The sequence below is a fragment of the Pecten maximus genome, chromosome 2 (assembly GCF_902652985.1).
Source record: "Pecten maximus chromosome 2, xPecMax1.1, whole genome shotgun sequence".
Classification (NCBI taxonomy): Eukaryota; Metazoa; Mollusca; class Bivalvia; order Pectinida; family Pectinidae; genus Pecten; species Pecten maximus.
In genome coordinates, this window is record NC_047016.1 from 34,237,565 (window position 1) to 34,262,681 (window position 25,117).

Consider the following 25,117-nt stretch of genomic DNA (forward strand, 5'->3'; position numbering starts at 1 on the left):
GTTCTTATCGGAAAACCTGTTTATAGTGACCAGTTGTCATAGCAACCATAATTTTGAGAAAAAGAAAGGGGCATGCACATCTACACATGGTCCTCTATACTTGTTTGAAGTTTCATTGAAATCAGCTCTTCAGTTGAGAAGTTGTCCGGACAAACTTAAAAGTTATGGTTCTTATCGGAAAACCTGTTTATAGTGACCAGTTGCCATAGCAACCATAATTTTGAGAAAAATAAAGTGGCATGCACATCTACACATGATCATTAATATTTGTGTGAAGTTTCATGGAATTGGCCCATCGGTTTAGGAGTTGTTGTCCGGACAAAATGCGTCTACAGACAGACGGTCGGACAGACAACCTGATTCCAGTATACACCCCCCGCCCCCTTTAACTACGCTGCGGGGGTATTAAATCTGTTCGTACATTTTATGTGAACGCAGAGTTTGGTCCCATGGGATATGTCAACAGGAAAGACAAAATAGGCTAACATTGTTAAATCTTGAAAAATCCTGCTTCTTCTGTACGAATAATTTAATATCGGTCAGATTCCGACTGTTTGTGGATTTTTTATCAATGGAATGTCTGTCCCCTAACTTTCACCAGTGCGACCACATCTGGCCTAGAGTACTAGTAATTCTAGCATACGAAAACTCAGTACTTGTGGAGATCACAAACTAGTGGGTAAAGAAGCAATGGTCAATAAAACATATATTATCATTTCGAGACCCCTCTCTGCAATGATAAACGGTATTACAAAATCTGTCAGGAGACTAGACAATAACTAATAAAGGATCCCCGGAGCTACCAGCTAGTTAACGACAGAGGAACGGGTCCCAGTGGAGGATACATACAAAGTATGTTAATATTTGAAAGCACGTATCTCTGGATAAAAGGATTTTGATAACATCTTGTGTGTACATTGTACAATTTTCAATGACAAAATGAGTGCGGCTCATTAGGTAGGACGGGACCAGATAGATCGGGTTTGAAAGTTCAACCAAATGAGCTCTGAATGAGGGACTATTTGTAATGTATCTTCCAACAAGTCAGTCGGGTAAGGTATATTTCATAGTTAACAGAGATCTATTAACATATAATCATGGTATTTCAAAATAACAATAATGCACTCAAAATAAAGTGGTTTTTGTGTGATTCTTTAATCAAGAAAATGGTAATGAATGTCACGAAACACTGAACAAAAAGACCAGAGAATTGAGATGTGACACGTATTATATAAACAGTAACTACTGTATCTCATTAGATTTGAATTTAATCTTCTTCGAGATCCAACCGATCGCATTCACAGGATTCCGTTATCTCCTCCTGAAACAGCAAAAACAGAAGGAATGTTAAAATCAAACAAAATGTTTGATAAATTTTGGCAGCTAATTATAACCACAAATGAAGTTCCTATTAAATACCCTGCAAACCGTTTTTCATGCATTTTCGTTAAAATACACTAAATCCAGATTTAATTTGCTAATGATTTCACAGTACTTTATCCAATCAAATAGACATGACATCCAGTTGTTCCCATTGACAGTCTTTGTGTTCAAGGGTGATTATAAATGAAGTCATTAATGTATTTCATTTCCATCTGAAACAACTTGTATCTTATATAATGTTACATATGTGCACTGGGTAAGCTTTTGTAGCAGTAGCAGTTTTGCGCTAATCTCTCCTCCGTAAATCTTTATTAGTTTTTTTGTAATACAGGAATATCGCGTTGCTTTTTTGACCCACGAAATTCGCGAATACGAATTCTGAACAGTCTATACAGTACAAACAAATGTTAATAAGTTAAACCATTTTAAGTTTGATGTAAATTTTAAAACTTCATCTAGGTCTTAACTTAAAACGTTCTTCGGGCATTTCAGACTTTTATTTAAAGTAACGATATTTTTCCATCAACTAATGAACATGTTTCAAGCAGCCAGTGTTATATAGCATTAACAGTATGGTAAAATACACGTCACGATCAGAAAATACAAAGATAGGATTCGAGAAATAATGCACTTACGATTTGGGGAGCTGGCTCGTTCTCTCCACAATCAAGCGTGAACGTTTTCATTACTGTCTTGCGCTTATTGCAGCAGTAGTTTGAGAAGGGCCCACATCCACCGGAACATTTGGCTTTATTTATTCTGAGGCTTGTACAGCCTGGACTGCTCAGAACCTTCATATCTGGCATGATAGTACAATTCAAAGGAGTACCTGTAATGCAAATATGAAATTACTATTTCGTTAACAGAATATTTTTAGGGTATTGATTATCGATAGTGTCATACATTAAAGTGTTACCTGAATCTCTTTCTAAAAGTAAATTAAGGAGCTAGAAAATCGTAACAAACCTGTCAGTGCTCAAACATATTGACATTCGCACGTGCCCACACATTCAAATGATAACAATGAAGTGTCTTTCTGATTGTGATTTGTAAACAGTATCTCTAGAAACGCCTAGTGATGGCTGGTTATTCGAAGACGGAAAGATTCGAAAAAATCTCGAACCATGGTTTGTTGGATACAAATGAAAACGGGGATTCGGCTAACACAAATAATGTCATAAAAAGGTATGAAGAATTCTTACAGCGTACTGTGAGGCCAAAGGGAAGTCAACTGTGGAGTTCGAACATGCACCAAAGTCGGAATTAAAGAGTCTACTGAAGACATTTTACGCAGAGCTCGGGACATAAAAGCGTTTAAATTATTTGAAAATAGACTATATTTGGATCCAGTGGATAATTCGGGTAATAAAACAGTTGTTTTATGCCTTATCAGTAAAAAACAAATTCTTGTATCGCTTGCCCGGCACGCAACAGGGGCGGTCATACAAAGGTAAAATTACATGTTTACGAATGATAGCAAATGAGTCTGTGTCAGTCATCAGCGGTGATCTAAACATCCTTGTTTGATTTGCCGTAAAGAGGTAGATTTGTCCGACAATCAGTAGGCCTCATATTGGGAAGGGGCTTTCAAGAAAGACGTGTCGTTTGTCATAGGCGGAATGATCTCGGCCATTCTTAGATTTCTTGACGATACTTTGTCAAAAATATCGTGAACGACAAGTAATGTGATACTCCTACTAAATGGGAATGGATGATTGAGGATATAACATGTTAGAGACACTTACTGCCACATTTTCCTTCGTTGACAATAGAGAAGGGTTCCCCGCTCTCACAAGCCTCCTTATGGGCTTCACATGGGTTACGGAAGCTGTGATGACGTCCGGCAATCATCGCGCACACTGGTTCGTCACCATGGTAGATACAGTCGGGACATTCACAACTGGCCTCGCCATATGCATCAATGAGGCACACTTCAGAAACGTTGCACGTTGAATTAGAACACGGGGCTGTAAACGAAACGACTTTAGTGTGAACACAATAGATAAATCATATTTGGTGGTTACAACTATTATCAAAACTCAATGTATACAATCTCTATTACACCTTGTATAAGTTTATGAAAAAACTCGGATCACATACAATTACTGAAATGTATGATTTCAAGAACCATACTCCAAATATACTAGCAGAAGAAAGAAACGCAAAATCATTTCCGATAGTTTTTTTTACATGAATCTTTGATGACGTGTTCATGGTGTGGGTTTTTGCATTATTTCATAATTAGTGAGTATAATTTGATCATTTGTCCTATCACAGACGGTTAAGACAAGGGTACCCTTCGCCATTTCCTGATCCAAATCAGTCGCGTGTTTGCCCACCCCTGACAGCAGATGCTGTTCTTATTCTTCTTAACAATGACCCAACAAAGGTGTTTAGTGCCATTTGAGGGATATTATTCCACTCCTGAATAAGCGCTTCCTAACCCTTATGTCTAGCTCGTCCCACAAATGCTCGATTGGGGACATATCTGGACTGTATGGTGGCCAATCAAGAACTGGATCGTTGTTTTGAGCCAGAAAGTCACGACAAACCCTGGCATCATGGGGCCTCGCGTTGTCCTGCTGCAACATAGGGTTACGTTGATGGATATGAGGAAGAGCGTGAGGTCTCAAGACCTGATCCCGATATCTTACTGCTGTAAAATTACCATGAATAAAACGAAAGGTGTTTTCACTTCTTGAGATATCTCTGCCCATATCATAACATACTCTCCCCGAATCTGTTGCTTTCCGTTACTTAAGCCTCAGAACTTGACGTACACCATATTGCTTGATTTACCGGCACAATTGGTCAAGAGTACCCCGGATGCACGTTTTCTTGAAAAATCTGCTAAAAGTATGCAGCGTTGAGCGGGGCCAGGGTCGACTGAATTTTAACTGACGAACATTTTCACAGTACACGGAGGAAGTTTAGTGTGAAATTATATTGCATTAAGACCACGTATCTAAAAGTTACATCCAAGGTGTTCCGAGATAGTGAGATTAATCTACCAATTCCTTTCTTTACTGATTATTATTGTTATCTATATAGATTTCTATTTCATTAATGTTATAAAAAAAATTAATAAATAAACAAAATGTAAATATCCATAAAACGAGAAAAAGTGAAAATATGCTGATTGTAAGGATGACGAGTGAAAGTAGAAAAATATGAATGAATGAGTGAAAGCCCTCCTGCGAGAGGACACCTATTGTATTGTATATACATGTATTATGTGTAATATGAATAAAATGTGTTTTTTTATCAAAAAAAAAAAAAAAAAAAGTTACATTAGAAAAACCGAACTTCTTTTCGTTTTTTCCTGTTAATATTGACAGACCAGCTACATGTAGTTCTGGAATACTTACAGTCGATACACGGGTCATTGTAACACTTGGCGACTGCTTCCAACTGAAATTTGTAGGCTCCGTAGAATTGACCATCCAGTCTTTCTCTCGAGCGTGTTTTCTCCCCAACACCACATGTGGTGGAGCATGGACTCCACGGGCTCCAGTTCGTGACCGGTATATAAGCTGTGTTCACGAAACAACCAATTTCTCAACATTAATTTATATCATAAAAAGCACAAATCAGGACACCACCAAATAATGACTATCAGAGACACGGAAATGCTGAAATTGTTGTATATGTAATATAAAAATATATATCAAGGTATGTTTTTTTATTTGTGATGTAACGTAAAGAAATTATGCGAAATTGAAATTAAATCAAAATTGAATAATCAGAGGTTATTCTTTAATACTTTATCACGAATATTATTAAAAGTTGTTTGGAACATTTTTGGAATAAATGCTAGCGGAATGAAGACCTCATAAACGATTCTCATCTTGAGTTAACACTAAAATTAATTGTTCTTGAAAACGCGCAATTAAAAAAAAAAGAAAAAAAAGAGAAGAATGGAAAATGACGTTTATAATTCATGCATATGAAATAAAGCATATTTGGACATAGCAAAGCTACTTATGCTCACATCGTATTCCCTCGCATGGTCCAGTGTCAAAACTTGGTACAGAGTCAGTATCACCGTTACACATAGACTTAATAAAAGCACACATATTGGGGTACAATCGTAGCGTGTCTGTACACACGGGTCCTGTAGTAAATACACAAAAATACACACACATTTAGATATACAGATGTATTTACATTTGTCTGGCATTGTCACTCTATAGTCTTTTTGAGAGCTCTGGCATTGATGTACGTTTAAATGCCATCCATCACGCGCTACACTTATCAGCGTATTAATACAACACAACCTAGAACTACAATATCAGGATAATTAAGTTTAACGACTTATTCTTTTGTCTACACTTTTTGTTATAAAAATATGCCATTTGCGCATTACGTTGATTTAAGCATTGAACTGTTACCAAATGGTAGTATACAGTCGATATGAATACAATTTGGGTGACAGATAAATAGAATGTAAATATAATAAAATAATTAACAAAATTGAGTTTAAAAAAAAAAAATCCATGTACTATTTTGTTTGCCAAAAAGCACGCGACCATGTTCCGGCTGTTCCAATGACTGACAAAAAAATCTGCCGACTGTCGGTAAGGGGCGGGAATTATGAATTTTAAATATGAATTATAGCATTTAAAAAATAAAAAAAGTAAAAGTAATGTAAATATAAGCGTTGAACTGTTTTTGTATGGTATTTATGATCTATTTGAATACCAGAGCTTAGCAAGCAAACAACAAAATGTGCGTTACATTATGTTGCTTGCTTGCTAAGCTTTGGCATTAAAATAGATCATAAATACCATACAAATACAGTTCAATTCTTAAGTAAAACTGACATTGGCATTGCTGATTTAAGTTAAAAGTTAATTCTAAAACAGCAGTGTTAGTATTCAAAGACATGTATCTATGTATACATAAACGTCCATCGTTATAATACCTTGTAATGATACATAACTACTTACTTTTTCTATGGTAAATGGCATTTTACAATTGCTATGGCACTTAACATCTTACAGTTGCTATGGTCCATACCATCTTACTGTTGCTAAGGTACATACCATCTTACTGTTGCTATGGTCCATATCATCTTACTGTTGCTATGGTAAATACCTATTTACTATTGCTATTATAATATAACATGCTATATTGCACTGATACATAGATGTAACTATTTACTGTGTTGATATGGTATATAAATGTAAGTATTTACTGTTGCTATTGTACATGCATGTTACTATTTTGTGTTGTTATGGCACATACATGTAAGTATTTAATGTTTACTGTTGCTACGGTATATACATGTAACTATTTACTGTTGCTATGACACATAAGTATTTAATATGGTACATAATTATTTGCTCTTGCATCCATGTTTATTTAGTATTGCTATGGTATATATGTATTTGCTGAGGTATGATACGTAATAACGAGTTTTTCTAAAGCAAAAATAACTATCTACTATTTTATGCTATATATTTTTACTATAATGTTGGTATGGTATATGACTATTTAATTTTTCTATGGTACATGTCTCTGTGATGGTATGGGATATACTACTTACGTTCTGTATTTTCCGGATCACTTGTGTCACAAGTATCACATACACAAACAGGTTTCTGTGTCACTGGGTCTATGAAGCAGGATTGTCTTGGTGGACACTCCGTAATATTACAACCATCTGGAGCAAAATAGTATGTCCCGACTCAAATTCATTGTACTTGTATTGTTCAGCGTCATTTTTATAATATTTCAATTCAATAGCTTGATATAAAACTTTTATTGTTCAGCGTCATTTTTATAATATTTCAATTCAATAGCTTGATATAAAAATTCATCACTGAAATAATTAATGATATACGCAGACTTGATTAATCTCTTTGAATATATGTACTTTTCTTCAATAAGTCTAAGAGATTTTTGTTAGATAATTTGACCGTATCCATTGATTTCATATTGTTTTCTTCCGTTGGATAATAGGTCATCTCGCGCTGTCCATTGTATTGGACTTATTACTGTAACACATGTATTTGAATAAATATGACAGGCATTAATATGTGCATTTACTGTATAAATAAATGTACATACAACTTACCTTTACAATGTCCATGATACTCGACTTGTAGTTCGTGCCATTTCAAGTTCTTTTCACATCTACTTATAATTAGAGCTTTCGCCGAGGGATAAGTAATACCATCAGTTCCGCACACCTGTAAGTAATATTAACGTATGTATTCAGGCCTCCTAATTAGGAAGGGGTAATAAATAATGAATTTCACAATTATGATCAAACACCTGAAGACTTTTCCATTTCTGACGAGTACTAGATATATCTGGATCTGCCCATAAGCACCTGGGGGTGGGGATGTGTCAATGTATACATATCCTGAGACTGACAGCCTGTGCTGAAAGTTTCATACAAGATTGACTAATTTCCAATTGAACATAAACAAGATATAGCCAAAACATCATTTTTCAGTATACCCTTTTCCGAGTGGGGAAACGCGAGACCCAAATGTCATAGTTTTCAAAATTATAGTAAAACATCCTTCTATCTTTGAAGTGAATTGGATTCTAATATATCTGGATTTCGGGAAGAATTTTGAAATTTCAGTCAACTTATTTTTCGATCCCGTCCCTCTGGCCCTGGGACATTAGGACCATATGATTCACTGGTTGCCCTTTGCCCATGGAGGGTTTCTACAACATTTCATTGAAATTGGTTCAGGAGTTTATGAGAATATGTCGAAAATGTGAAAATGTCTAAGGAGCACGATGGCTATAGACAATCATGTCCCTTCGTTTCAAATGACCTAAAACTTTAAACGTTGTCAAAGGAGACATCTCTCACACAAATCATGCGTAAAATTCGACGAATGGTTCTTGTAAATATTTCTAACAAGAGATAAAACTATATAAATAATAGAAAATGAGTTTGTCGAATATACTGGCATAACTATTTTATAGTTTATTTGCAAAATATATCATCAATTACGTCATACGGTGATATATTTTATGGAACTTTAATTAGTAAGTTCAGTTCATCAACGTACTTGAGAGAAATAATGTCACATACATGTACATGTATATATCAATATGCCCGACTTACCTGACCCTCCTCCTTACAACGAGGACCTGTACAGTAACAGCATTTTTTCCCCGGTGTAGTATCTGCAATATTGCATGTAAGAATCAGTACCTATCCCCACATCATCTCCACAAAACATACCTATTTCATAATACAATTCATCTAAATACCACTTTCGGAGGATTTTCTATCAGTGAAAGGATATAACATATTATGGAACCATTTCTACTTAATTGTTTGCTTCTATGAGAAATGTGGTTCATACGTGTAATTAAAGTATATTTCTTGCAATTCGTGACATTCTATCTAGGGTTTGACTAACCACTGCATGGCATGCACGCGTATCCGCCAATGGTGTTGTAGCATTTCGTTCCATCTGGACAATCATGTAGGGCATCATTGTTGCATTCATTGACGTCTAAAACATTTTCAATAAAGCATTCATTAGTTTTATAATCACATGCTTCGTCTGTTATTGTGATATTTTGATATTAAATTATGCAGGAAAATTATTCACCTTTCTTATCTTTTATGACATATATGTGTTTAAATATATAAACGTTTGTATTAAATTTTGTTTAAATATTTATCACAATAATTATCAATTATTGAAAAGCACAATATTTGAATAACGTTGTCTCGGGTATGCAAGTTTACAAAAAATATATTTCCGGCATTAAAGTGTCAAATTAAATTTTGCTTATTTGAAATACACTTAAGAAGTATATGAACCTACCGTCACACCTCTCCCCATTCTTCTTGTAGCCTGCACGACATGTACATGTGAAGGAACCGGGCGTGTTCTTACATGCAGCATATCTTGTACAGTTGTGTGTCTTTGTTTTACACTCATCAATATCTGAACGAAAGTGAATAGTAACAACAAATGTTTAAGTACATTGTTACGGGTATATTAGCACAAATGCACATACATGGATATTCTTTATAGGACGAGGCTAAATGCTTTGACCCTCTCTCTCTCTCTCTCTCTTTTAATTTTTCAAATGAAGTGTTTTTACTTTCGTTTATTTTTATTTTCGTTGCATTGTACTTTATATTTTAGTTCTTTTCCACTTATTTCGTGCGGAAACATGCGGTTAAGTGCTGTGATTTTAGAAATTTACTCTCGTTAAATATAGTTTATACTCAAAACATTTTTTCCAGTGCAAATTCAGACAGGATATGCACAAAATGCTTGTTGAAACCTCTCTGTTATCTATAGGAGCTGTACCGGTGTTAGGATAATTGATTGTGGATGAAATGATACGATTGCGATACAATTCTATTAATTGTTTAGTGTATTAGAGCTGACATGACGTACTGTACCTTCACAGTTCTTGCAATCTCCTTGGAAGCCCATCTTACACTGACATACGTAGCTATCTCCAACCATCTTGCACTCGGCATCCGGGAATTCCTTACAGGGCTCCGATCCACACGGGTCAACTAAAAGGGGTAAAAAGCACCAGAGGTCATTATTCAAAATGCTAATATCACAATCAGTTACTACGATCAATTGGAAACGAGAACATGATCTTATATAGTTTTATACTTTAACAAAAGTAACATTTTTTACTTTAAATAGTTGGATTTTTAAAATCTTTTAAGTGCCTAAGCAATACATGTTCCAAACCGGTCCCCGTTAAAGAAAAGTAACTGTGACCTTGATCCAAAACCCTGAAACTCGAACTTGTCTTTGATATCATGTTCCTTTATAATTGTGTACAGTTTGATCCAAACCCCTCAAGGAATAAAGCCACCGGAGCGCTACTAAAATTTGGCGTTACGTACGTTCGTCAATAAGACGGCGGAGACGAAACCAAGTGGAGTCCTAATACACAATTAATCGCAGTCAGAAGAAATTCTGTCGTACTCAGCCACTATATTTGGTATGTAACTTTAGCACTGTCACTATTTACAATTATAAATGTTCTCTGAATTGTTAATATTATGATAATTTTATACACAGAGCTGACCACTTCTCAACGACACATTCGGCTGACGAAAGCTGTGAGACTCAGTCAAAATATTCCAAGTAATTGGACAGAACTGGATGTCAATACCGTGTGTAAACTGTTAGAGTTATGCCTCAACAGCACATATTTTGTGTGTAAGTGACATTTTACGGGGAGCGGCTATAAGATCACCTGTCTCACCTATCGTTGCTAGCATTTCGAGAAACATGCGCTTGAAACAGCTAAGAACCCACCATCAATTTTGTTCCGGTACGTATATGATACCATGATCAAACTCCACAAATACCACATAGATGGGTTCTCAGACCACATGAATAAGATAGACAAACACATCAAATTTACATCCGAATGTGAGTAAGACGGCATGATCCCTTTTCTGGATACTTGCATCCGTATTAGCGATAATGGTTCCACCAAGGTTATTGCTATCGGTTGTAAAAACATTATTCCATCGAGCCAAGAAACTGGTAACCAACAAAGATGACAAAAATACAGAGTAAACACATCAAGGCAGCTTTACGGACCAATGGATACCCAAAAAAGAAGAAAATCCCCAACCAACAGACAAGGAATAATAATGAAAAAGTGAAGATTGGTCTTCCTTATATACGTTGTACATCTGAGACCTTGCACAGAATCTTCAGAAAGCATCGAGTGAACATCTACCGAAAACCTTACAATTCCATCAGACAACAACTTACATATGTGAAAGATAAAACTGAAAAATAAAAAAAAGCGTGTTGTAGTCTACTATATTAAATGTGAACATTGCAACAAGGACTATTAGGAGAAACAGACATATCACTAGACATCAGAATGAAAGAACACAAATTTCAGCAATTCATGAACATTTTAGCTACACGGGTCATACCATCAATCCCACCAATGCTTGAATCCTGATAACTGAAGAACAACACATAAAAAGGTGAATCAAAGAAGCTATTTCTATTGAACAAGAGACGGACGACCATCATTGAACAGAGACGAGGGGCAGGACCTACCACCTGTGTACAATTCTCTCCTAGTGTCACTTGATTGTCCATCTGCACGTGACACTACACAGGGCTGACACTTACCAGCTACACATTCAGCTGACGAAGACTGTGTGACAAAAAGGGGGGAAAAAAACAACCTTCGTATGCCAATTATTTTTGTACTTTTTTGGTTTTTTGTTTGTTTTTTGTTGTTGTTTTTGTTTGTTTGTTGTTTTGTGTGTGTTTGACAAACAGTTTATAAGTTTATACGCTGTCTCCGGATTAGCATCTTTAATCATCAATATTTCTATATCACCTGTAACAATAGATGCTACTTACATATGCATACATCGTTCACCATGATGTAGCCTGGATTGCAGTGGCACCCGTATATACCTCCTGATAGTTTGCATTCTGATAGTTCATGACATTTCAGCTTGGTTTTTGAAAACTTGTGTGTATCTAGACATGTCCATCTCTCCTCACAATCTTCGGTAACAAATTGTTCCCCAACCTACGGAAACAAAGCAAGAACCTCTATTTGTGTAATAACTTACAACAATCACTATTGGTGTAATAACTTACAACAATCACTATTGGTGTAATAACTTACAACAGTCACTATTGGTGTAATAACTTACAACAATCACTATTGGTGTAATAACTTACAACAGTCACTATTGGTGTAATAACTTACAACAGTCACTATTGGTGTAATAACTTACAACAATCACTATTGGTGTAATAACTTACAACAATCACTATTGGTGTAATAACTTACAACAGTCACTATTGGTGTAATAACTTACAACAATCACTATTGGTGTAATAACTTACAACAATCACTATTGGTGTAATAACTTACAACAATCACTATTGGAGTAATAACTTACAACAGTCACTATTGGAGTAATAACTTACAACAGTCACTATTAGTGTAATAACTTACAACAATCACTATTGGTGAAAACATTTACTTAATTACATACTATTGGTGTAAATACTACAACCACTGTTGGTGCAAATATTTTCCTAACAACAATCACTATTGATGTAAATATTTTATTACAACAATCACTGTTGATGTAAATATTTACCAAACAGCAATCACTATTGGTGTAAATATTTACATAACTACGCTCACTATTGGTGTAAATATTTACATAACAACGCTCACTATTGGTGCAAATATTTACATAACAACAATTACGGTTGATGTAAATATTTTCCTAAGAACAATAACTATTTGTGTAAATAATTAATTACAACAATTACTGTTGAGGTAAATATTTAGTTACAACAATCACTGTTGATGTAAATATTTACCAAACAACAATCACTATTTGTGTAAATATTTACATAACAACAATCGCTATTGGTGTAAACATTTACATAACAACAATCACTATTGGTGTAAATATTTACTTACAAAAATCACTTTTTTTCAAATTGCACATTTGTTCGTTCAACTAACAATTTCCACAAGGAGTTTATTTATCAAGGAGAAGATTAAGATATCTCAATCTCGAAATCGAGGCAGTCATGTTGTTTCTCAACACTCTTTCAAAAACAAAAACAAATGTTTCTATCCCTGTGAGAAAACGCATTGACACCTTGAATACACGTGCGCTAGCCAAAATGATTCAAATAACATACACTGAAAACATAATGCTTTCAAAAATCTATGGTCATCGTAAAAAGATCCGGTTTTATATCTGGGTACTGTATTAGAGTTACCTGGTAATACCGTCCTTTATAGATACATCCACAATCATCTTTACTAACGCATTCTGTAGCGGAAGTATCCATGACGTAACCGTCCTTGCAGTAGCAACCTTCACGACATGTGTCGTTTATAACAGGAAGTGGATTAGTACTTTCAACATCATAGCAGGTTCCCTGCTCTGGTGAGTATCCGCAATATGAATATTCCATGTTCACTCCGCATGTAATATCTGAAAGGATAATGTTTGTGTTATTTTTATTAATTCATTTTCTATTTTGGAAAAGGTATATTCATTTAACTACATCTAACATTTCATTCTATTTTAGAGATAGTATAAAAAATGCCGTGTAGGTCATTTATTGATGATCAATTTATTATGTTAAAATCTAACATTTAGTGGTATTAACAATTTTGATTAGGTGATATAATCTATTCAAACAAAGAAGATGATATGACCATAATGAAATGTTGATATCATAATAACGATTGGGTGAAATAAGATATGTATTACGTAATTGATTTAGTGAGGTCACTTAATCAAATATTATGTTCAAAGAAATGAGACAGCATAACATTCGCTTTCTAATAGAGAGGATCAGCGGTTCCAGTAGATGTCAACAATTCATTGAGGGTAATATAATCTATTCATTAGATATTGTTGATATTACCGAAATCTTCTACACAAAAATAAATTCAGAAGCTGAAAATGATTCTATGTGATGCCATCTATAAAAAGGATATTCCACATAAGTTGCAAAATTTCTTGTTGATCTATACCTATAAGGACACTTATAATGACATTCAAAACTATTGTCACCATCAAAATATCCCTTCTGTAGTGAGTTTGAACAAGCGACATGGGTAGAATACCTTCATAACTGTTTTGGTTATATCAATAAAATGAATAAAAAGTCAAGAGGTACCCCATAAAAGTGCATCGAAGTTGTGAGTTAGAAATTACTTAGGAAATATTGGCTATTTTTCAATATAAAGACATACTAAGAATTTGGATTCATCAGATCGATAAGAATACGTCAGAAACAATACGACCAATACACACACTCAAATTATTGGTACTTTCTCTTTTATTTTTGGTAAACTGATGTAATAATCAAATTAATATCATATTGAAACACATTTCTGATATAAACTAACAAAATCTGACCTAATATAATTGAGCGATTAATAATAAAGATCCCGAATGATGAATGCACGAGTCAACAGGTGCCATTATTCGTGACAACATTGTAATGAATACATATCTTATTGTCCTTACCGCAGAAATCTATGGATCTCCATTCAGTAACGATAGTTTTATAATTGTCGGAGCATTCCTTGACCATACTTCTGGCATGGCTACACACTATCGTGTCAAAATCTTCTTTTACCAAACACAAGTCGGTCACACAAGATGTTACAAAACTGTCAAGTGTAGTTTTGGGTATTACTGCCAAACATTCCTGTAAAGTAATGAATACTTTGAATGAATTGCAAAATGTAAACGTATCCAATTTTAGACACATGGTTTGAAAGGTGGTAGTTGGGGGATGGTACTATTTTCTTGTTGGTGATTCTACGACGGAGAACATAAGTTCTAAACATGAGCTGTATATGAGTAAAGTTTTGTCTTCCTTTCCCTCCGTAATCGCAACCCAAAGATCAATAAAACGAGGACAAAGTGCGAGCAAAAGTATCAGTATGTTCCTGAAAGAGTATAATTAGACCAGATGTTTCGGAAGGGTAAGTGTAATACTTCATTATCGACAACAACCAATAGATTAATCACCACGATAAGATAAATACTTACATCCACTCATTATGATACATAATTATGTTTCCTCTAGCCGGTTTGCTTGAAAATTATAGACCAATATTGATATGCAGTAAGACATCGATATATAAGTTATATTATCAACTCAAAATAATTCAAAGAAAGTGTGTGTCTTAGCCTAGGTCGGTATGCCTCTGCCATGACCATGAACGTGAAATTGAAAACTGAAGATTTTTTCATGCAATTGTAACAATGTACATGCTATCATACTTCGGTATACGCCTTGCAAGCATTCAATATTACCTGAAAGCTGGGGTTGAGGAATAGTTTGTTACAGTAGTCGGTAGCCTCCTTCTTCTCCATGTCTGTACATTCCTCGGGCGGTTCTGGCGCATTACAGTCAGCATCACAATGGGGATGACTTGCCTTGTACTCGGGTACCACGTACGAATTCCCAAATATATTAGCGTTGTTTGTCTGCAAATAAGCAATTACTAACTTACTTCAATACTTCAACAGAGAATGTATATGTCATATTTCTGCCGTCATATGTGAGTTGCAAACTATTGACATTAAATTGAAAAATCTAAAATTAATAAAAGAAAATCAAAATAAATCACATACATGAGTTCAATATCTAGCTCTGGTGAATTCATTGAATTTTAAACATTTATAGAAGAAGCACTAGAACTATTTGGTCCACTAGATATCAAAAGAGGAACTTTCATCTGATACTGACATTTTTACTTAAATACAGGAGAAATGATGTTTTTAAAGGGCATTAAAAAGACCTGATGTAGAATTTACGCTGATAAAGGTAGGTTGTTGGCAACAATAAACATATAATCCATGCAAATATAACCGGGAATACCGACGGAATAACGAAACCTGAACTCTAAATAAAAACATGATAAAAAGAGGAAAAAATATAAACAATTGTATAAACCTAAATGAAGAACAAGTAGACGGAAGGGATAAGCAGGAAAATGTAAGTTTGTGTACAACATCAAATTTGAAATACTTACAATACTTCCTGCTGTTGGACAATGGTCTCCAATCTCCCAGTCATCATGCGGGTTCATGTTGTAATTTCCACAGAGACCACATGTGCTATCTAGGTAACTGTCAGGGAGCATAACTTCAACGACCTGGTCTCCGTCCCAATTTACACGAACACCGATACTGGTATAGACTTGCTATATGTGATTAAAAAATAGACTTTTGCATCACCATCATATTTACGTTTGACTGTATACAATATTTACTCTGTCTGCACATTTTTAACTTTTAAATGTTGTCTCTTTATGAGTGATTTTATATGCATATGTACTCTTTACAAAACTGCCGTGAGTGCTAATGAAATATATTTGCTTTAGATGTTCAAAAATGTATGTACTAGATTTGTTTAGATAAGTTTACTGTAAGCGTATTGTTTCAAGTTTTATGGAATTCACTTCTCATTAATTAATTAGGTAGTTTTATATAAGCAAAATCGTTACCGCGAATAAAATATGGATAAAATATTATTGTGTAGCAGTAACAATTTATTATGACAAAAAGCCGTCATTGTGGCGTGCATTATGAACAACACTGAACGTCGTCTCAACAAATTTTTTTTCAGCAATATTGGAAAAACGTTATGTCAAAGATAGAATGACGTCACAGTATAGCAGAATTCCTGACTTACGATCCAGTTGCCAAATCTACGGAAGTCAATATGCTCATCTGGCCTGCTTGGTACGGGATACCACTGTTTGTTGTACCAAACCTTGCCACCCTGCTTAAGATTCAACGTCTGAAAACAGAAATGAAAGATTAAAAGGGATCCATCTTAATATAAACAAACACGAGACCCAGGTCACCCGTATCTGATCAGGAATGGAACTAAATATTATTGGTCTATTGTATAAATATCAATTGATTCTGCTGAATAATTCATGCGATATTTTGAAAACAAATATTTGACTTCAAATTGCTCAGAAGCCGTAATCTTAACTTAACACCGATAAAACAACGGCAACATGCGGACAGATGTATTCATTTGCACGGAAACCATTGAAATATATAGTAATCGGGGACACCCGCCATACAAATCTAGGTCCAATCTAGATTGTCACATTTTCAAAATGGGAAGAAGGGTGGTGACAACAGAACAATCTGGCATATCAACTAGCATCGAACACGTCCAACTTTATATCGTACAAAAATCCAAATAAAAAAGTATGTTAGATCAGTTTAAAAAGCTATTTTCACCCCTTACCCTGAATGGGCCTAGAACTTAACATGCTACAATAATTTGCTTAAGAGCTGAATCTGTTCATGGGTTCATGCACTTATATTCCAATCAAATGTGTACCTAAATTAACCTTTAAGTATATAATATGTTGTCCTAACAAATAATAATTTCATGCAGTGTTATATCACAGAAGGAATCGGTTTTGAAGAAAAACCTTATGTTTAAATTTCGAGACGGAATTTTTATACACCTAGGAAAAGCATTATCACTCTGAAAATACAAAAAAAAAACACTTAAGTACTTAATTAATTAAACACTTAAGTACTTAATTAATTCCAAAGAAAGATAAGTATCTATGAAATGTATTCGATATCTTCTTCATTAATTGTCAATGTACATAAGTAAACTAGTACTTTTGTAGAATCAAGTGAGTCAAAACAAAATTTGATTTTTAAATCTTTGTCTATATTACCGTGCTTGAACCTCCAATGAAGAGGATGAGTTCTATTTCTTCAATCCAGGTGGCTCCTTTTAATCCAGGGATATTTTGATTCCAGTGTTTTGATCTTACTTCGAATGTTGGCGGTTTTCCATCACATCCATCAGTTGCCATAGTATATTGGCAGTCTCCTTGGAAATGAAGCACTTTTCCGTCAAAAGATGTACAGTGGGGATCTCCAAAACAGGCACAGATGCCGACAGCTGTGAAAATCATCCACAAAACATAATTATGCGCGATACTTCACAGTAACAACATACAAATGGGGATAGTAAGGAATATAATTTTCCTCATTATCAATTATGCTCAATAATTTGATATTTTATAAAACTTCTGTAACCAGTTTTTTAGACTGTAAAAAGGTAAATCAGCTATTTAATATGCGTACTGTGTAATACGCACGCTTGTATTATTCTTACCTATTGGTCACCTGTATATATCGAGAGCTTTTGATGTGATGTTTAAAACTAATTAGATATATATCGCCATCACTGATCATACTTGTAGCTGGATATGCCTGTTTGCATTTGCATGCATTTAGTGTTAATAGATACAGTTAAACCTGTATTAAGCGGCCACCCAAGGGACCGACCGATATTGACTCCGGGCAAATTTTTGTGGCCGTTGGCCGCGTTAGACAGGTGACCGCTTATTTAAGGTTTATTATGTAGTGTTTTCCATCGGGCGGACCACAGACTGACCGCTTAACGGAGGTGGCCGCTTATTCAAGGAGACCGTTAGAGCAGGTTTGACTGTATGTCTTTATTAAAATTCACAGGACATAGGGTAAGAAGAAAATAATATCACATAGCCCTTACACAAGGTCGACTACGTAGAACAGTTTACTTACAGGTGCAGTTAAATCCATCACCTCGGAAACCACGCTTGCACCTGCAGACAAAATGTCCGGGCCTGTTGAAGCATTCGGCGTGAGGTGAACAAATATTTGGAATTTCACATTCATTGATATCTGAAAAAAAGACGATGATTTTTTTTCATTTTTCAAAATTAATTCAAAATCATCACATCTGCCGAATGTTATGATTATTAAATAACCTTGAAATAGGTGATATGAAGATAAGGATACCTCGACTGCGGAGAAAAAGTAAGATATAATATACGAACTAAATATTTGTTATTTTCATAAAACATTATATTGATAAATGAAAGCTAATATATGTACATACTATACAAAATTGACAAATAACATATATTTAGCGTAACAGATATGTGCATAAGCGTACCATTGCAGATGGTTTTTGATCCTTCAGCCATTACGTAACCATCGTGACAAGTACAGTAGAATGACCCAAATGTGTTTGTACAGTCTGCACGGTCAGGCTGGCAAACTGCAGTACCACATTCGTTGTCGTCTGAAATGGAACAAAATAATACAGAAGTGTCGACAAATAAGTCATAACTGTCGTAGACATGGACATCAAAATGTCATTTACATAAAATAACACTACCAATGCTTAATCTGAATATCTCTGTAAACTTTGAATGCTCTTAAAACATGTATCAAACTATGGTCATTGCATTGCCGGAAATGTACACTTTGATTACATGTCTATCACTGGCCTTACAAAAATGAAAAAGGTCGACATAAATTTTTGAAGGTGCAATTTGTTTTTCTCGTTTTTTATGAAGATGAATAGGATCAAAAATGCTACCTTTACTATCTTAGTATTATAGGATGTAATGCTGTGATTTTTTTTTTTTTTTTAAATAATAATTGGATAATTAAACAGACATTAATCTCTTATCGCTTAGTATATATCTTCGTGAACTTGATAATCAATTCTTACATATTTATGAAAACAACCGACTGTTCGTCTTACCATAGCAATTTCGGCCGTTTGCCACAAGTGGGTCTCGTTTAATGCCTTGCATGCCCTCTTTACAGTGACATTCAAATCCTTTTGATGTATCTTGGCATTGGGCAAATTCATGACAATCATGGATATCCAGTTCACATTCATTCGGATCTGTGAAGATAAAGTAATTATCAAACGGCAACTAGGTACTGTTGATCTGCTACATTTATTTATAGTCGTTAGCATGATTACCTCTTTGTTATCATATAGGTATAGCGTTTAAGTGAATACAAAAGTAAAACTACTTACTATACTCTACTTGCGAGCAATACAGTTTGCCAAATGTAAATTTTCCCTTAGCACCATCATTGTCATTTTTAAGGAATGTCATAGATCTGACCGGAAGATCATCAGTATTCGAGAATACTCCGCCATCTTTTCTCCATTCAGCTTCCATTGCATCACAACTACATTTCCTGTGCAACATAAAATAGATATAAAAATCTCACTAATTTCATCTTTGAAATCCTTGCTTTAATTCAGATAATACATTTTTTATAACATATTATGTAAATTCTTACTCCATACCTTCCTTTTCGTTGAATGTATTCCCACATTTGTAATTACTTCTATTAATTATTAAATTCAGATAACTAATTTTTTAATTGAATTTCCACAATTTGATTCTTAATTTAATTCAGAAAATAGTATTTTCTTATATTTCATCATTTTCGTACTACCATTTTGTAAAAAGTCTCACCCTTGGTTTCTATACAAACCAGTATGTTTTTCTTCAAATTTATTTTCAAAATTTATAAATTTTCGAGTATAACATTTCATTGATTGATATAAGTCCATAATTTTGATTTGTGTTTAAATTCAGATAAATTTAACACTTTTCAAAGATGCATAAGTGTTATAATGTCATCATCAATATCAACTTTTAAATTTCTCTAAATATTGAAAATATATTATAAAGTTCCTTGTTATACACTTAATATTCGCAAATAAGTCATTCTTACCTAGGTAACAGTTCTAGTTCAGTGCGGTTGCCTCCACATTTGTTTTCTGTGCCGCACGAGCACTCCTGTTGTGAGTTGTCACTATTTCCCAGGTAACGAAACTCCTTGTTTTCTTTTCCATTCCAGTAAAATTTGTTATAACCCAGGAACTACCACAAAGTAAAACAATTCATCCTTATAGCTATGACGGTTTGATGTTAAAGTTTTCTATCACGTATACCCTAAAAACTCTTTAACCATTTGAAAACTTATCGTTCTCAGTATTTCATTTTCTCTTCCATCCAAATACGATTATGTTACATCAATAAAAAAGGAAAGAATCTTTTAAATGCGGTTATTCACGAGAAAACGAAGAGCGATGAATGAAAAAATGTTAAGAAATTCACGCACCCATAGCGAAGCAAAAAAAGTGTGTGAGGATACGTTTTGTGACTCCAAACAAACAAAAAGTTGAATTTTAGGCAATTTCGACATGACACTTTTATACATTCCTAATTCAGATTCAAAATAAACACATCAACACACGGTTTACGATGGTGATGAATACCTGTGTCCCGTAGCAGTCGTATTTGACTGGTTGAACACAAAATTGGGAAATCTCTGTCAAAGCTTCGACTTGGAGAATAGTAGCATTGTTGTAAGTGACAGTTATCGTTGTGTCGACGGTGAGGTCAAGATCGATAGGTTCATCGTCCTTGTTGTTCCCAACTACAGTAACACCTTCAACGGAAACGTAAAGTAACTCAAACATTGCACTCGTGTGGTTTTCTTGGAATTATTCCAGTACCAATTAGGACGTCATCCTACGTACTGGTATACCCGTAACCAATGGCGCTTTGTTGACAAATTCTGACATTTCATATTTCCCTTTCCAAAGGTCATAACGGTCAAAATAGTATAACATCAAATTTGAACTTAAATCGTTTATGTTTATTAATCAAATGTTACACAATTTTTCTATTTAACAATACGCGATTATACAACATCAAATACATATAACGACATTTTTTTAATTTTTGTAGATAAGAACGAGATTTTGCACCGCATCCCTCTCTCATACCAATTATTCCTACAACTTTGTTAAATTGTTAAGTTGTTGGAGGTAATCACCCAACATTTAATTCCGTTTAAACAATTTGCACATACCATGTTACTTTATAGAATTTTTGGTAAATAAAACATTTTATGTGATTAAAGGATACATTAAAATGTCCTAAATTTCGATGTTTCTAAAAGAGTCCTTTCTTGTGCAATTTACTATCACATATCTGTCGTCTTAACAAAAACTCAATGGACATTTAAATTCTTTCGTCATTGTTGCATTTTATCTTTTAACATATTATCAATATAATGACGATTCAGTAACAACATTCCTTATTTCTTAAAGCGGTCGTCGCACATTTTTATTACTCTATCATTCGAAAACCACAGGTTTATATTTAGAAATTACAATATTCATACCCTACAATCTGAAAGTCAATAATGCGTTATAACATTGACATTAACATTAGATATTTCACGCATAAAATGTATTTCCATCTAGGGAAAATAACAACAGTGTCGATAACAAGGTCGTTATACTTACCATGACCAGGTACCAGTTCCATGTCACAGACAACAAAGAAAGGTGTCACACCCTCTGAAGGCATTATCAGGATATCACCAGACTTGAACCCTTTAGAATAAGCGTCTTCACAGTCCTTCGGAATGTCTGCCGAAATTGTCATTGAAAAAGATAAATAATAAGAAATACCTGTGATGTGACGGTCTTTACATCTCAATACACACTTAAAACTTCTAGTCTATTATGAATTCCTTCCAATTGCCTCTTGGTCATATCGACAATATGTAATTTAGAAAGCGATTGCAAACGTAAAAGCAAAAGTTATGGACACTTGGTTTCACCAAAGTGCTATAGGTACCAGTAGGCATTGTGTTCATGTGCTAAACTTTGACTATGCGAATCGTTGTTTCTTTATAGTGTATCACATTACTTATATTCACTGTAAATCAATTTTATCATTGAAACTTAAAAAAAGGAATACGCTAAAACACAACCTATCAATTATGTATGAGGTTTGAAAGTTACTTTTACTGCTGCATGAATTTATATTGAATTATAAAAAAGCGAATTATTTATAATGAGATTTTCACCCTTTATTACTTCGTAGTTTATCAAGGACCGCTTGAACGAACATTTCTGTGGGTATGAATGCATATTGGCTACACCCGTATTGCAAAATGTTTTTCGCCTTAAATGCAACAAAATTGCGTTCCTACCGACACGAGTCTTTAGATTAATGCGTTTTTACCGACATGGATCTTCTGATTAATGCGTTTATACCGACATGAATCTTTAGATTAATGCGTTCATACTGACATGGAACTTTAGATGAATGCGTTAATGAATGGGAGGACCGCTGCCATGGATTCCACGTTCATACTGATGTGACGATATACTCGCCTGGTATTAATCTTAGTGTAAGCGTCATCCTTAAAACAGCATGTCTTCTTAAAGTTTGTTTGATAACTTCAAATAACCTGACTTTAATGTGTTCATAGATGTATGAATGTATCTTCATTTGTGTTGTCTAATTAGGGGTAAGGGTAGAGTATGATAACTTACCGAAATATTTGGGACCACATCTGACGCTGCCGATCGAGGCGGAACCCTGTTCGTCATTGGACTGTGGAGGGCCAAACCTTACCTCTTCTATGGGCAATGTATCCTTTTGAAGAACCCAGCCGTAGTCATATGAGACCATTGGCCCTAGTACCAAAATCAAAATGACTTAAAATATATCATCTACGTATACCTCGTTATTACCGATTTTCTACCTTTAAAATTTTGACAGCATTTACGTATTTATATCCGATAAAACATTGCAAATTATATTGACATTTAACATTTGAGTCAAACGTATATTGGCATGAGACTTTTAATCGGACATTGCAATTTAACCTTTAGCGTCACATCGACAGATATGGTCGTCCGGGCAATCTCCAGTTAATGTACAAGGACATCCATCTGTGCTGTTGATGCCTGTTCCGACGCTCTGACTCTCCTCGCCCTCATACATGGTCAAGCGCAAACTGGGAATATCCCTACACTCGTACCGAATGTCCTGTTTAACACATCATATAACCTAGTTACATCCGTACTGATCAAACAAAGATGACTGCTTTTATTTTACATTTTTTCCGTTTTGTATTAGTTGGTCTACATCTTATTACGTGTTATTTCATTCAACATCGAATTGTACTCTGCGACAATGATAAAACATCGATCATATTGCATGCTCGTGCGATTGTTCTGCGACGTCGTGTAATTTCATATTTGTCGGGTTCAATGCAATGTTTATCAAAGATGTGCCATTTATGACGTTTTGGTCAATATTATGGAATAAGATGCAATTTAAATGACATGGATCATACCTCACGCATACTGTGCTCTGGTTTTGATACCGAAATGTAATAAAACAGTAAAGGCCCTTGGTTTCTATCGATATGATGATTTATAGAGCTCAGATAACCAATATAAACCTCGGCCTCCAACCTCGGTTAATAACTATTATTTTTATCTGGGGCCGATGTTAATATTAGTTATCTGGGCTCTATGAATCATCTTATAGATCAAAACAGAGTGCCATAATTGTATATTATCAATAACCCCGCGACAACAAATGTATGAATATATGGAAATATCTATCGCATTCAAACAAATATTCATAATGCATTGGCAAATGATAATAATAATCCCCCATACAATTTGATACATTGATCAATAGTTTATATCATGTTCTGAAGGTGATATGATTAAACATAACATTACCACCAACGTACATCTCTCATAGGTACATGTAGTAAAATTAGTTTTAATAAATACCTGCTACAGATAAATGAAATATATGCAGCTTACCGATAGGTTTATGTGAACGAATTTATCTCACTATTAAGTAAAAAATATTTGGTTTGTTGATTGCTTTTTGGAAGCAAGAAATCAGTTATTTAACATGATTTACGAACCTGGTAGCAAAAACTTGAAATATTTGCAAGTGCGTGTATCTGTTTCGGGGTTGCATTTGGGTATTCAATTGGAATCGTGTAGTCCGATGGTGTTCGGTATCCATTCACAACAATCTGGCCTTCGATTGAATTATCAATCTACAACATAAAACATACTTTAATTACATTTTTGTCTGATAAATATACAAAATTGTCAAACTGATAAATTATATGTTTTCACTGAACATAATAAAATTTTACAGTGGAAACATAGTGTTTTGCCGGAACTACTTTCCTGTTGCATGGGCGCAGTAATTACAGACTTTTTATTATCATTAAATATATATATCCAACTACACTCTTTACATAAATAGTGGGTAAAATAATGTGTCTAAGAACTAATGACTACGAACTGGAGTTTATAAGAGTCGTTTATTATTTTTGATATATTTCTAAACTTGGAATAATAATTTGAAGTGTGATTTATTTGTTAATTATTATTTGATTAGCTGACTTGATCGGTTGTCATTTTGACAACGATCTCCCATGATGCTTTCAGACTACACGATAAAACATACTTATCGGATTTCATATCTATGATAGATACAATTTGTTTAAGCTTATTTTTCCCCTTTA

The 25,117-nt window shown here is 34.4% G+C and overlaps 1 protein-coding gene across 1 annotated transcript in view; it reads right to left on the reverse strand.

Annotated features, from left to right (window-relative positions):
- Nucleotides 1-1,131: 1,131 nt before the first annotated feature.
- LOC117321874 overlaps nt 1,132-25,117 on the reverse strand; it is a 61,894-nt gene continuing 37,908 nt past the window's right edge. Inside the window, exons 27-54 of the mRNA XM_033876480.1 lie at nt 24,503-24,640; nt 23,439-23,601; nt 23,103-23,246; nt 22,062-22,187; nt 21,024-21,196; nt 20,477-20,625; nt 19,764-19,930; nt 19,479-19,625; nt 18,882-19,010; nt 18,488-18,607; nt 17,611-17,840; nt 16,590-16,697; nt 15,928-16,098; nt 15,206-15,379; nt 14,408-14,591; nt 13,143-13,360; nt 11,745-11,919; nt 9,782-9,901; nt 9,192-9,314; nt 8,778-8,873; nt 8,477-8,538; nt 7,463-7,577; nt 6,932-7,048; nt 5,375-5,497; nt 4,752-4,916; nt 3,129-3,350; nt 2,019-2,212; nt 1,132-1,321 (exon numbers count right to left, since the gene is read on the reverse strand). Of these exons, the coding sequence (XP_033732371.1) occupies nt 1,268-1,321; nt 2,019-2,212; nt 3,129-3,350; nt 4,752-4,916; nt 5,375-5,497; nt 6,932-7,048; nt 7,463-7,577; nt 8,477-8,538; nt 8,778-8,873; nt 9,192-9,314; nt 9,782-9,901; nt 11,745-11,919; nt 13,143-13,360; nt 14,408-14,591; nt 15,206-15,379; nt 15,928-16,098; nt 16,590-16,697; nt 17,611-17,840; nt 18,488-18,607; nt 18,882-19,010; nt 19,479-19,625; nt 19,764-19,930; nt 20,477-20,625; nt 21,024-21,196; nt 22,062-22,187; nt 23,103-23,246; nt 23,439-23,601; nt 24,503-24,640 (4,107 nt within the window). The 3' untranslated portion in view covers nt 1,132-1,267. The remainder of the gene's footprint in view (nt 1,322-2,018; nt 2,213-3,128; nt 3,351-4,751; nt 4,917-5,374; nt 5,498-6,931; nt 7,049-7,462; nt 7,578-8,476; nt 8,539-8,777; nt 8,874-9,191; nt 9,315-9,781; nt 9,902-11,744; nt 11,920-13,142; nt 13,361-14,407; nt 14,592-15,205; nt 15,380-15,927; nt 16,099-16,589; nt 16,698-17,610; nt 17,841-18,487; nt 18,608-18,881; nt 19,011-19,478; nt 19,626-19,763; nt 19,931-20,476; nt 20,626-21,023; nt 21,197-22,061; nt 22,188-23,102; nt 23,247-23,438; nt 23,602-24,502; nt 24,641-25,117) is intronic.